General features: G+C 41.0%; 1 protein-coding gene across 1 annotated transcript; it reads left to right on the plus strand.

The window, feature by feature from the left end:
* Nucleotides 1–4,476: 4,476 nt before the first annotated feature.
* Nucleotides 4,477–9,072, plus strand: LOC138883771 (uncharacterized). Its single transcript, XM_070164481.1, has 4 exons — nt 4,477–4,942; nt 5,004–5,538; nt 6,163–6,481; nt 8,314–9,072. The coding sequence occupies exons 1-4, from the start codon at nt 4,477–4,479 to the stop codon at nt 9,070–9,072; spliced, it is 2,079 nt and encodes a 692-aa protein (XP_070020582.1).
* The last annotated feature ends 4,096 nt before the right edge of the window (nt 9,073–13,168 follow it).

Raw genomic sequence — 13,168 nt, forward strand, 5'->3', positions numbered from 1 at the left:
AGGGAGAACTATATATATCAAAGCTTTTGGTTTATGAAAAAAAAATCGTGTAAAAATTTTAGGGGTTTTGAGAGTTCCTTTCTTCTTTAGTTTTCTTCAATTTTTTTTTCTTTCTTTGTCGATTTTGGTTGAAAAGACAGAATAAAGAAAAGAAAAAAAAAGCAGAAAGAAAAGAGTCTAAGTCTCATTTTTCAATTTTAATTCATCTCGAGAAAAATAAAAAATGACCAAAAAAACAGATTTCTCTTGATTTCTTGTTCTAAAAATTGGAGCTTGATTGAAGTTTGAGTTGTTGTTCGCGTTTGAGTGCTGAGTCCCGGCGCATGTTTCAAATTTCTGTCTGAGTTTCACGATTTCTACTCAAAACTGTTGCTATTTTGTACTGGAATTATTAGCTGAGCTCTACTGCTTGTTTGCTTAAGAGCTTCTGTCGCTGCCTTCGAAGTGTATCGATTTTCATACAGAGGATTAATTTAAAGCTCATTTCAGGTTCATTTTTGTTAAATCCTCTCTATTTTGGTTTATTTATTATGAATCGAGTTTTCTTTATATTTTTAAAGGAGCTATTAAGATGGGTTTAATCAATGATGTCTTTTGGGGGTTTGATATTTTCCCTGTTTAGTTCATATAAGTGTGGCTTTGTGTTGTTTTCTTTTTCAGTTCTTTTTGTTAGTTTCTGGGTAATGTTCAAGTGAGCTTCAAAGTTAAATTTGATTTTCTTATTGTTGTTGCATTATTATGGTGGATCTTCACTGTTTGAGACCTTTGTTAAGAATAGAATAATACTTAGTTTGGTTTCTTTCGTTTAATTTCAGTATGATCTGGGACTTGGCCATGGTAAATGCTAATCGGCAGGGCCTATTTTCTTTTTGTTGTTGGTTAGATTAATTTGTCGTTCAGGTTGGTTGTGTATATGAAGTTGTCACAAATTGGGCGAGGGATCTGATTTGATCTTCTCGATTAGTCTAACACGGTGGTTGAATGTAACTGGCACTGGTTTCTTGGTGATTATAGATTGACGAATATATTAGTAATTATAGGGAGTGATTAAAAAAATTCACAGATACATATGTACTTCACTTCATATTGGGATATAGGAATTGGTTGCTTGTTCTTTGAAATGAACTACTAATTAAAATTTGCTGAAAGCATCTAGCTATGGTAAAAGTTTTGATTTAAGGAGATCAATGCCTCTGAAGGCTTGTTTTCGGTTGCTCGTTCGGTTGGCATTTGAGTTTACAATTGGAGTATCTCATCAAAGTATTAAGGAAGGAGAGCATGCATTTGAGTCAAATTTTTCTTTAGTTGATATTCCCTTGTTGACGTTATTGATGTGGTATTTTGAATTTCTTGGTCATTTACTCTATTTTAGAGAATCAGTCCATATTCGAATTTCATTTGTCTAAGTTTACCTCTTGTCTAGTTGGTTTTCTTATCGGATACTAAATTGGATGAACTTTTTTAGAAAAGATAACAGGGCAGCAGTACGATTCACAACTCTATCTCCATAAATTCATGACCCGGCAAGAATCTCAAACTTAGAAAGAATAATTTATGAACATCCTAGTTTGCTCTAGGCGCGAATAACTTACTATTATGATTATGTATACGTTCGCGTAATATAATTACAATTCTAAAAACCAATTCGGGGTATGCGTTTGCGCAACTTCGAACAAACTTTCTTAATAATAAAATAGGTGCTAATAGGCCGTTAATTTAATTTTAGTTTATATAGTTTTGAGGTGTGCCATCTACAATTTAACTATTCATGGCCCTCATATTAATAACATAGATATAAAAATGACAAATGTTCGTAGTTTGCTTTAGGCACGTTAATATACTATCGTGATTGCGTACACGTTCGCGTGACATGATTACGATTCTAAAAACAAAGTCGGAGTATGTGTTCGCGCAACTTCTGCCAAACTTTCTAAAAGCAGAAAAAGGCAAATGCACATAGATTCTAAAATGAGTAATTAGACAATTTAATAAGCCAAGTATGATCAAAGCGATCATGCTAGAACCATGGAACTCGGGAATGCCTAACACCTTTTTCCGGGTTAACAGAATTCCTTACCCGAATTTCTGTGTTTGCATACCATAAATAAGAGTCAATTTTCCTCGAGTCGGGAATTTAACCGGCTACTTGGGACACCATAAATTATCCCAAGTGGCAACTCTGATTTTTATATAATAATACAGTTTCGATTGTCACTTAAATTGGAAAAAACTCCCTTATACCCCTTTCGGGGGTGGTTAAAAGGAGGTGTGACAGCTCTAGCGACTCTGCTGGGGACAAGAACCCAGAACTTCTGGTTCAGGGTTCATGAATTCGAGCTTGTTATATGATTTTACTTGGTTTTATTTATTGTTAATATTACTGTATTTTGTGAACCTTTGTGCCAAATGCTATATTTTTACCGCTTTATTATTTGAATTGTATATAACTGTCTTCTTACACCACCACTCTGAGTCTTCTTAAAATGGTGCACACGTTCGCGTGGCCTGCTTTTTCTGTAAAAGTTATACCAAATAAAAACAGGGCTGGGCCAGCAACAAGGGCAGGTAGACTTCAGTGCTCCCAGTACGTTTCCCCCTCTTTGGCTCGAGTTGTCCGCTCGGGTAAGCCAGGTCTAGAATACAACCTCAGGATTTAAACCTAGAAAAACACAGCCTCATGCCGAATCCCTAGTAGGAACGTTTGTTTGCATCATGTGCATTTGACTTAGGAGACTCAACACAGGGGTTGGGTCCGTCTAAGATAGGCGTACCCAAAATAACAGACCATCCTAATGCATCCTCTGTGCTATGTGAATATTTATTTATTTCGGCCTGCATGCTGACTGGCTAGGGAGAAATAAATTAAGAGAAAAACCAAGAGTGATGTATGGAAGGAAATAAAGCCCGATTCTAAAAAAATCCCCGGTATTTGGAAATAACCCGAAACTCTGCAAAAAAAATTCAAAAAAAAGAGGAAAATAAAAGAGTCATTTCAAAAGAGTCATTACTGTGTCTTTTTCAAGTGTGTCAAAACTGGCCGAACTACGTATGTTTGATTCTCACCGGATGTGGGATACGTAGGCAACCTACATAAGGTTCGGCCTTATTTTTCGAAAAAAAAGGAAAAAAGAGAGTAATTGGTCAAATAATTGTAGTTTGGGGTTTTGGTAAAAAATAAGGTGATCCAGCTTCGATAATGTTTTAAGCCGTTCTTGCCGAGATAGCCTTAGAGTATCTTCAGTTGTTGAAGGGTTATTTTCGTTAAAGAACGGACAAGTCTGTCAGTAAAGTGTCATTTTTTCCATAAAGTAGTTTCCTCCGGCCTCAAAATTTATTTGGAATTGGAAAGGGGTCACGTTTGCAAAAATGACCATTTTATTAAAATTAGCATATAGGGGAAGGAGTCATGGTCCATTGATTTATCTTTTAGAAACTGAAAAACCTATTTTACAAAAAGGGTCCACCAGAGTCAAACCTAACCTTAATCTCCCACAGGTACAAATGAACACTGCCCAGAACCCGTCAGAAGTGGTCATAGAACAGGCTCAGTTGCAGTTGTGTATGTGGTGGAATGATCTAGATGAAGATGGTCAGAAGTGGGTGAAAAAACAGTTGGGTGCCTTTATAGACATTTTGGAAATCAAACCACGGGAAGATTTAATCAAGGCTTAGGTCACTTTTTGGGACACTGTCCACAATGTTTTTTGTTTCTCAAACTTTAAGATCACCCCTAGGAAATGGCCGGGTATATTGAGTTTGGCCGGGATTTAAGGAAACATCAACTTATATTTCCAAGGGCTCCTTTGGTACACAAGTTCTTCGACCTCTTGAATATCAGTAAACAGATGAAGAAGGCCCATGTAAGCAAAGGGTGTTGTTCTTTTCACTTCTTGTACTTCAGGTTCGGACACTCAGCCAGGTTCGAAACTCATGAAAAGGGTTTGAGAAACAAGCAAGATAAGGGCCTTTGGCAAATTCGACGTCGGTTCGCTTTTATTGTGGCATTTTTGGGGATCATGGTTTTTCCAAATGCAGAAGGGATAATGGATATTCGTATGGTCAGAATCGCACAAATCCTCACTACCAAGGAAGATCATACACTTGTTCCGTTAGTACTGGCATACGTTTATCGAGCATTGACATTATGCAAAGTCGGGGCTTAATTCTTTGAAGGTTGCAATATCCTTCTACAAATGTGGTTGATCGAGCATCTCCGCCGTCACCCCAAATTCATGAGTTATGATTCGAGCCCGGATGACTTCATTAAGAGTTATGAGGAAAGGGTGAAAGACTACAACGTGCCAGAAAGGTTTGAAGCTTGGGTCTCCCACTTGAAAGCTCTCAAAGCAAGTCAGGTCGAGTGGACTATAGGATGGCTCTCGATGACAGAGGCCATATACATGACGGCTACCAAAGGGTTACTTGAGGTTGATGGGTGTGGAGAGTATCTAGCCATATGTACCGCAGAGGGTCTTAATGCAGTTGGGAAGATATCAGGTGGTGCCCGAAGATGAAGATTTGACCACCCAGGTCATTGAGCTACATCCAGAAGCTACATTGCCCGAAACTCTAGTATACCGGTATCTGAAAAATGGCACCCAGGTACCAGATGTTGCAAAGGGGGAAGTGGATCCAAATTATGCCGCATGCTTTGAGGAAAGGTCTTATGTAAACAATGAACCAGAGCCTGAGCCTGAGCCCGAGCCCGAGAGGCCTGCCAAGAGACCTCATGTTCAAGCTTTTGATGAGAAAATCCCAGAAAGGTTGGCATGGGGAGAAAAGGAGAAAAAATATCAAGTCGCAATACACACTTTGGAAGAGAAGCTGAGAAACATGGAATTCAATAATGATCTCCAGGCACAAGAAGCGGAATGTGAAAGAAGAAGGTTGGCCCAAGAGAATGAAACTCTCCGAGCCCAAGTCCGAAAAATAAGAATAGCAGGTGAGAACCCGGGCAGAAGCAGAAAAGATGAAAAGCTCATCTAACAGCCTTACGCAAAAAGTACGTGACTATGAGGATGATTTGCAAAAGACTGAAGCGGAGCTAGCAAACGCCCGAGCTAAGTTAGCTAAGAATGCGGAGGGACGGGCCAGTTTCGTTCGACAGCTGAAGGAGAAGTATGACAAGGGAATGGTGAGTATAAAGAAAAAGTTCAACGTCCTTGAGAATGAAATGTCCAAGCAGGCGAGAGACTTCAAAGCAGAAAGGGAGCACTGCTATGCCTTGATGGCACAGTTAGAGAAAGACCTGCAGCAGCTTCAAGAGCAGAATCATACAGCTGAACAAGTTTTGGATACCAGATCTCAGCAGATCGGACGGTTGCTACAAGAGAAGGGTATTATCAGGGAATGGGTTAGGAGAATTGCGGACCACATTGTGATGAAGTGCAACGAGTGTGAAGACATGACCAGATCCATGTTCTTTGCTTCAGTTATGATTTTTGTCCGACAGATCATGGATGATTTGTTTCGCCTCCAAGAAGATATGGCGCAAAGGCACACAACAAGGCCAACTAGAGCAGCAGTTGAGGCACTTATGTATTCTTGACTTTGTTTGTTCGAGTCTGTACTTTGTTGGTTTATTTTTGAGTTTGTATTGTCAGTTTGTTAGTTCATTTTCGAGTCTGTATCTTCATTTTTTTTGAAGTTGTGGGTCCACTCATCGAGTCTGTCAGTCTTTATATTTAACTTTGTAGGGAAAGTGTCGTAATCAAGATGTTTTATTTTATTTTATGAAATTTGAAAACCTCAAAAAATGTTTTTATTTTATTTCGCACATGTTCCCAGAACTACGCTTGGTCTGATTCATGCGACATCATGATACGTAGGCAATCCCCATAAGATTCGATCATAACCGTGAAATAAAAAGAAAAAAAAAAGAAAACAAGAAAAACCGTGGGAAAGAAATAGTGGCAAAACATGAGAGGAAAAATGAGAGAATAAAAGAATAAAAACAAGAATCCAGCAAAGAAAAGCAAGAATGAAAAAAAAAGAGAAAGAAATTGCAAAATGGAATTAGTGAAAGCCGGGATGACGCAAGCAGTTGTTCAAATGCATAATAGAAATGGTTAACTGCTTAGGTGCATTACATTCCTACCGTGTGGTTCCCTATCTGCTAAGCTCTTAATCGCTAACAAGTTTGCTTGTTGTCATCAAGTACAGGCAGGTGGTTAGTTTGTTTGGCATTCTGGAAACTCACCCGTACAACACCAGGTCCAAAGACAAGTTGATCATGGCTGGCCAAGAACTAGATGCAAGTATTATTGATCTGTCAAGAGAGGGGGAAGAGTCTGATGTTAATCTGAAAGAGGAGTTACATAAGTTGAAACACCAAATGGTAGAGATGTACCAGGCATGGATGAAAGGGCATCCACCACCTTCATACCCCGCCAACCTTGCTTTCGTCCTGCCACTAGCTCAATCCCAAGAACCTCCCACTGTTGATTCATCTCCAGCTTTCCCTATTACCATCACTACCAAGGCACCACTTCCCAAACTCCACAAGCATCACCACCCAAACCAATCATATACCCCCCTCCACCAACTACCCCTATTTTTGTAGCACCCCTACCTGCTACACTCCATCGATCCTCCAATGAGCCATTATTCCAGACCCTAGATAACCAATACTATCCCCTAGAGCCTACTTTCAAGGCCCCAAATCATTACTCCTATCTCCCCGTTTCGACCTCCTTGTCGAAATTGAAAAACCACCTAAAAACCCAGAGAAGGAGGAGATGTTCAGGAAGGTAAGAAGACTAGAACAGTCATTCAGAAATATGCAGGGATTGGGAGTCTAGGTGAGCGTAGCCTACAAAGATTTGTGTCTATTTACCGATGTTCAGTTGTTTGTGGGGTTTAAGATGCTGAAGTTTGATTTGTATGGTAGGCACGGAGACCCGGTGGCCCATATAGGGGATTCTACAGTAAAATAAGAAGAGCCAGTGGGAAAGATGAGCTGTTGATGGCATACTTTAGCCAAAATCTGAGCGGCGCGACATTGGAGCGGTACACTCGTCAGGATCACAGTAGATGGTATACCTGGGATGATTTGGCCCAAGCATTCGCTCATCATTTCCAATACAACTCCAAATCGTTTGTCTCTAACTAAGATTGAGAAGAAGCTTAGTGAAAGTTTCAGAGAATACAGTTTTCGCTGGAGAGAACAAGCGGCAAGAGTTAACCCCCCAATGGAGGAGAATGAAATGGTGGAGTACTTTCTGTAGGCTCTGGAGCCTACTTACTTTGGCCATCTGATATCAGCCATAGGCAAGTCTTTCAATGAGGTAGTGAAGATGGGTGGCATGGTGGAAGAAGTGCTTAAATCAAGCAAAATCATGAGCTACTCGGCCATCAAAGCAACTACCCAAGCCATTCATAATGGTACTAGAGGAGTGATCGGAAAGAAGAAGAAAGAAGATGTGGCAACAGTTGATTCAGGATCATAGTTTGGACCGAGGAGCCCATCACACCATTATACCAAGCCTCGACCCTATCATCAAACCTACACCCAAACCCTGTATAAACCACCCCAGCATTACTTCCCATTACCAAACCCTCATATTTCTGTCCACCACGCCCAAACATATACTCAACCTCCTGCCTACTCACAATGGCGTGCCCCAGCCCTACAAAATATCTACCTAGCCCCACAAAATGCTTACCCACCCCCACGAGCCTACCAAAACCCTACCAGCCCAAGTTTCCGACCCAATCAAGCGTTCAAAAATAAGAGGTTATAGCGGAAGAAAACTTTCACCCTGTTGGGGGAGTCTTATACCAGTTTATTCCAGAGATTGAGGTAGTTGGATATGCTGAGGCCAATTGAGTCGAAATTGCCAAACCCTCCTCCAAAGAATCTTTATTACTCCTTGAGCTGTGCATATTGTTCTGGTACTCCGGGGCATGATATGGAGAAGTGTTGGCGCTTGAAAAATGCCATCCAGGAGCTCATCGACACCGACCAGATTGAAGTCCAAACTCCAGACGCACCCAACATCAATCAGAACCCATTTCCAACCCATGAGGAAACAATCATAATCGAGAGAGTACACAAGGGGGGAGCCCAAGAAGCCTTCACAGACCATCATGATGATTCAGTCCAGTAAGGTCAAGCCAGTCAAAAAAACAACGGTTGAAGGATCAGTGAATAAGTTAAGCAGGACAAACGGTGAACCATCTGTGGTAGTTAAGAAAAGATCCCCAAGCGATGTTATATCAAAGCAAGAAAAGTCAAAAGTGGTCGTGCCAAGATTGGCAAATAAGCCTATCATAATTGTATAAGGTGCCCGTACGGATCCTGTCATTATCTAGCTTGTAACCCAGTTGCTGGTAATCAACACCAAAGCTATCCCATGGAACTATGAACGGGTGATAGTGACCTATAAGGGAAAGGAAGTGAAAGAAGAAGTCAATGAGGCCCAAGGATTAACTCATTCAGGGAGATGCTTTGCCCCGGAAGAGTTAAGGAAAGCTAAAACATACAGAGATAACCCAGTTCTAAAGAAAGCAGTCACTGAAGAAGAAACGGAGGAGTTTTTGAGAAAAATTAAGGTACAAGATTACTCGAACGTGGAGCAGCTAAGAAAGACTCCTGCTCAGATTTCCTTGCTATTATTGCTAATCCATTCAGACGAGCATCGTCAGGCCCTAATGAAAATTTTGAAAGAGGCTCATGTTCCCGACAAAATCTCAGTGAACCATATGGAAAATATCTCCAACAAAATATTTGAGGTGAACAGGGTCACCTTCTTTGATGACGAATTGCCTGTAGAAGGTACTGAACACAACAAAGCTCTTTATCTTACGATAAAATATGAAGATTCTGTGGTCATCAGGGTATTAGTCGACAATGGTTCCAGTGAAAACATCTACCCTCTCTCTACTCTGAACAAGTTGAAAGTTGATGATGAGAGGATTCACAAGAACAACATATGCATCCGAGGTTTTGACGGTGGAGGGAAAGACTCGGTTGGTGATATAGTGATTGAATTGACAATAGGACCAGTGGAATTCACCATGGAGTTCCAAGTACTGGACGTAGCCATCTCTTACAATTTGCTATTAGGTTGACCTCAGATTTATGCCGCCAAAGCAGTCCCGTCCACTTTACACCAAATGGTCAAGTTCGAGTGGGATAGACAGGAGATTGTCATGCATGGTGAGGAGAATTTGTGTGCTCACAGTGATGCCTCTGTCTTATTAATTGAGGCCGAAGATGACAAAGGGCCATGGGTCTATCAAGTTTTGAAACAGTGCCGGTCGAGAAGGTTCCAGAAGGTAAATGTGTTCCAACTCCAAAGATAACCTCTGCATCCGTCATGATGGCCTCTGAAATGCTGAAAAATGGCTTTGTGCTAGATAAAGGTCTGGGTGCATCTTTGTAGGGTATCATACAGCCAGTGTCCCTCCCTAAAAACTTGGGTATGTTTGGTCTTGGATTCAAACCCACAGCGGCAGATGTGAAAAAGACTAGAATGTTGAAATAGAAGGTGTGGGAACTTCCAAAGCCCATCCCACGTCTCTCCAGGTCTTTTGTCAAGCCCGGTGCCAGGAAACGCCCAGTGACAACAGTTCCAAGTTCTGTGGTTGATATTGACGAGGAGTTAATTGAAAGGTTCCAGAGGTTGTTTGATGATGTGAACATGGTAGAAGTTGGAGAAGGTTCTAGAAAAGTGGACGTGCAGTTCGTCGGGTCGAATGTAAAGCTTAAAAATTGGAAGGCTACTCCTCTCCCTACTCGGAAGGAGTCTTGGTAGTTTGTTTTGTTTTCCTTTCTATCATGGTCATTCCAGGGTTGTGACCCAGATTTTTATTTTTCGTTTGTTAATGTACAAACCCAGTTATCCTTTATTTTTAGTGAAATGCAATTTCCCTTTTCCATTATTCCTGATAGTTTTATTTTTATTTTCTTTTCTTTATGCTGGTTTTAATGACATGACATTCATGAGGAATCTTCATCCAAGTCTTAAAAGTCAATCTAATTATGAAATAAGAATCCAAGAAATAGAGTGTGATGATGAATCAGAATATGATGAGGATGAGGCCTTTGAGGAGATTAGTAAGGAACTAAATCATTTTGAAGAAAAACTCAAGCCTAATCTGAATGAAATGGAAGCAATCAATCTAGGAGATCCAGATAATGTCAGAGAAACCAATATAAGTGTCTATCTTGAATCACAAATCAGGGAAGAAATAATAAAATCATTGTTTGAATATAAGGATATTTTTGCATGGTTATATGATGACATGCTAGGCTTGAGTACCAATTTGGTGGTCCACAAATTGCCAATTGATCCAGTATTCTCTCCCGTCAAGCAGAAGTTGAGAAAGTTCAAAACTGACATGAGTGTGAAGATTAAAGAAGAAGTCACAAAGCAGCTTAATGCAAAGGTCATTCAAGTCACGCGGTATCCTACGTGGTTAGCCAATGTTGCGCATGTACCAAAGAAAGATGGTAAGACTAGAGTGTGTGTTGATTACCGTGACCTCAACAAAGCTAGTCCAAAGGACAATTTCCCACTGCCAAATATCCATATATTGATTGATAATTGTGCCAAGCATGAGATTGGGTCTTTTGTAGACTGCTATGCGGGGCATCATTAGATTTTAATGGATGAGGAAGATGCGAAAAAGATGGCATTCATCACGCCGTGGGGAACATATTGCTACACTGGGGCAACTTACATGAGGACAATGACCACCATATTCCATGACATGATACACAAGGAGATTGAGGTTTACGTGGATGATGTGATCATAAAGTCCAGGAAGCAGTCTGACCACGTCAAACATTTGAGAAAGTTTTTCCAGAGGCTCCGCAGGTACAATATCAAGCTCAACCCTGAAAAGTGTGCATTTGGTGTTCTATCTAGAAAACTATTGGGGTTCATAGTCAGTCGGCGGGGCATTGAGTTGGATCCGTCAAAGATCAAAGCTATCCAAGAGTTACCACCGCTAAAGAACAAGACTGAGGTGATGAGTCTGCTAGGGAGGTTGAACTACATCATTAGGTTTATTGCTCAGCTCACGACAACTTGTGAGCCCATATTTAAGTTGCTAAAGAAGGATGTTGCGGTCAAATGGACTGATGAGTGCTAGGAAGTGTTCGATAATATCAAAGAGTATTTGTCGAATCCACCTGTGTTAGTCCCGCCGAAACTAGGGAGACCTTTGATTCTTTATTTGACAGTCCTCGATAATTCATTTGGATGTGTATTGGATTAGCATGACATCACCGGCAGGAAAGATCAAGCCATCTATTATCTTAGCAAGGAGTTCACATCTTTTGAGGTTAAGTATACTCCCCTTGAGAGGACATGTTGTGCCATGACTTGGGTAGCACAGAAGTTGAAGTATTATTTGTCATCCTACACTACTTACCTTATTTCTCACTTGGATCCTTTAAAGTATATCTTCCAGAAGCCCATGCCCACAGGAAGGCTCACAAAGTGGCAAATCTTGCTCACAGAGTATGACATCGTATATGTGACTCGGGCGGCGATAAAAGCCCAAGCTTTGGTCGATCACTTAGCCGAGAATCCGGTGGATGAAAAATAAGAACATTTGAGGACTTACTTTCCTAATGAAGATGTAATGCATATTGATGAGGTCGAGAAAGATGAAAAGCCCGGTTGGAAACTCTTCATTGATGGGGCTGCTAACATGAAAGGTGTTGGGATAGGAGTTGTACTCATTTATGAAACAAGGCATCACTACCCTGTCACTGCTCAGCTTTGTTTCTATTGTACCAACAACATGGCCAAGTACGAAGCGTGCATTCTGGGATTAAGGTTAGTCGTGGACATGAGAGTCCAAGAAGTGTTGGTTTTGGGAGATTCAGATCTGTTAGTGCACCAAATTCAAGAAGAATGGGAGACTCGAAATTTGAAACTCATACCGTATCGGCAATGTCTGCAGGATCTTTTTCAGCGGTTCAGATTAGTGGAGTTCAGGCATATCCTGAGGATCCACAATGAGGTTGCTAACGCTTTGGCTACTCTGGCGTCAATGCTACATCATCTAGATAAGGCTTATGTTGACCCTTTGCATATTCAGGTCCGCGATCAGCATGCTTACTGTAACATGGTGGAAGAAGAACTTGACGGTGAACCTTGGTTCCACGATATCAAGGAGTACATCAGGTTAGGGGTATATCCGGTGCAAGCCACGGGGGATCAAAAGAGAACAATTCGAAATTTGACAAGTGGATTTTTCTTCAATGGAGGCATTTTGTACAAAAGAACTCCAGACCTGGGATTGTTAAGATGCATAGATGCTAAACAAGCCACGACTATCATGCCCGAAGTGCATTCCGGGGTTTGTGGGTCGCATATGAGTAGGTATGTTCTGGCAAGGAAAATTCTTCGAGCGGGGTATTATTGGATCACCATGGAACGAGATTGCATCAGCTTTGTGTGCAAGTGTCATCAATGCCAAGTACACGGAGATTTGATTCATTCTCCGCCATCTGAATTGCACACAATGTCCGCACCATGGCCATTTGTTGCTTGGGGTATGGATGTCATCGGACCAATTGAGCCAGCAGCATCCAATGGACACAGATTCATTCTGGTAGCCATTGACTATTTCACTAAGTAGGTAAAGCTAAAACTTTCAAATCTGTGACCAAGAAGGCAGTGGTCGATTTTGTTCATGCAAATATCATTTGTCGGTTCGGAATCCCAAAGGCAATCATCATAGACAATGGTGCTAATCTCAACAGTCATTTAATGAAAGAAGTATGCCAACAGTTCAAGATTACGCATCGAAATTCTACCCCGTACCGCCCCAAGGCGAACGGAGCAGTCGAGGCAGCCAACAAGAACATAAAGAAGATACTTCGGAAAATGGTGCAAGATTTCAGGCAATGGCATGAAAAGTTGCCCTTCGCTTTGCTGGGTTATCGTACTACTGTTCGCATGTTAGTAGGTGCAACTCCTTATTTGTTGGTGTATGGTACTGAAGCAGTGATACCCGTGGAAGTTGAAATTCCATCTCTTCGGATTGTTGCTGAAGCCGAAATTGATGATGATGAGTGGGTCAAAGCCTGTTTGGAGCAATTAAGTCTGATTGATGAGAAAAGACTGGCAGTAGTGTGTCATGGCCAGCTGTATCAAAAGAGAATGGTAAGAGCATACAACAAGAAGGTGCGACCCTAAAAATGTGA

Source organism: Nicotiana sylvestris, chromosome 12, assembly GCF_000393655.2.
Source record: "Nicotiana sylvestris chromosome 12, ASM39365v2, whole genome shotgun sequence".
Lineage (NCBI taxonomy): Eukaryota > Viridiplantae > Streptophyta > Magnoliopsida > Solanales > Solanaceae > Nicotiana > Nicotiana sylvestris.

Coding starts and splice junctions, on each gene's coding strand:
- LOC138883771 (XM_070164481.1), top strand. CDS start 4,477: ATGCAGTTGGGAAGATATCAGGTGGTGCCCGAAGATGAAGATTTGACC. Junction 4,943..5,003: donor CCGAAAAATAAGAATAGCAG/GTGAGAACCCGG, acceptor TTACGCAAAAAG/TACGTGACTATGAGGATGAT. Junction 6,482..8,313: donor CTATTACCATCACTACCAAG/GCACCACTTCCC, acceptor GTCATTATCTAG/CTTGTAACCCAGTTGCTGGT.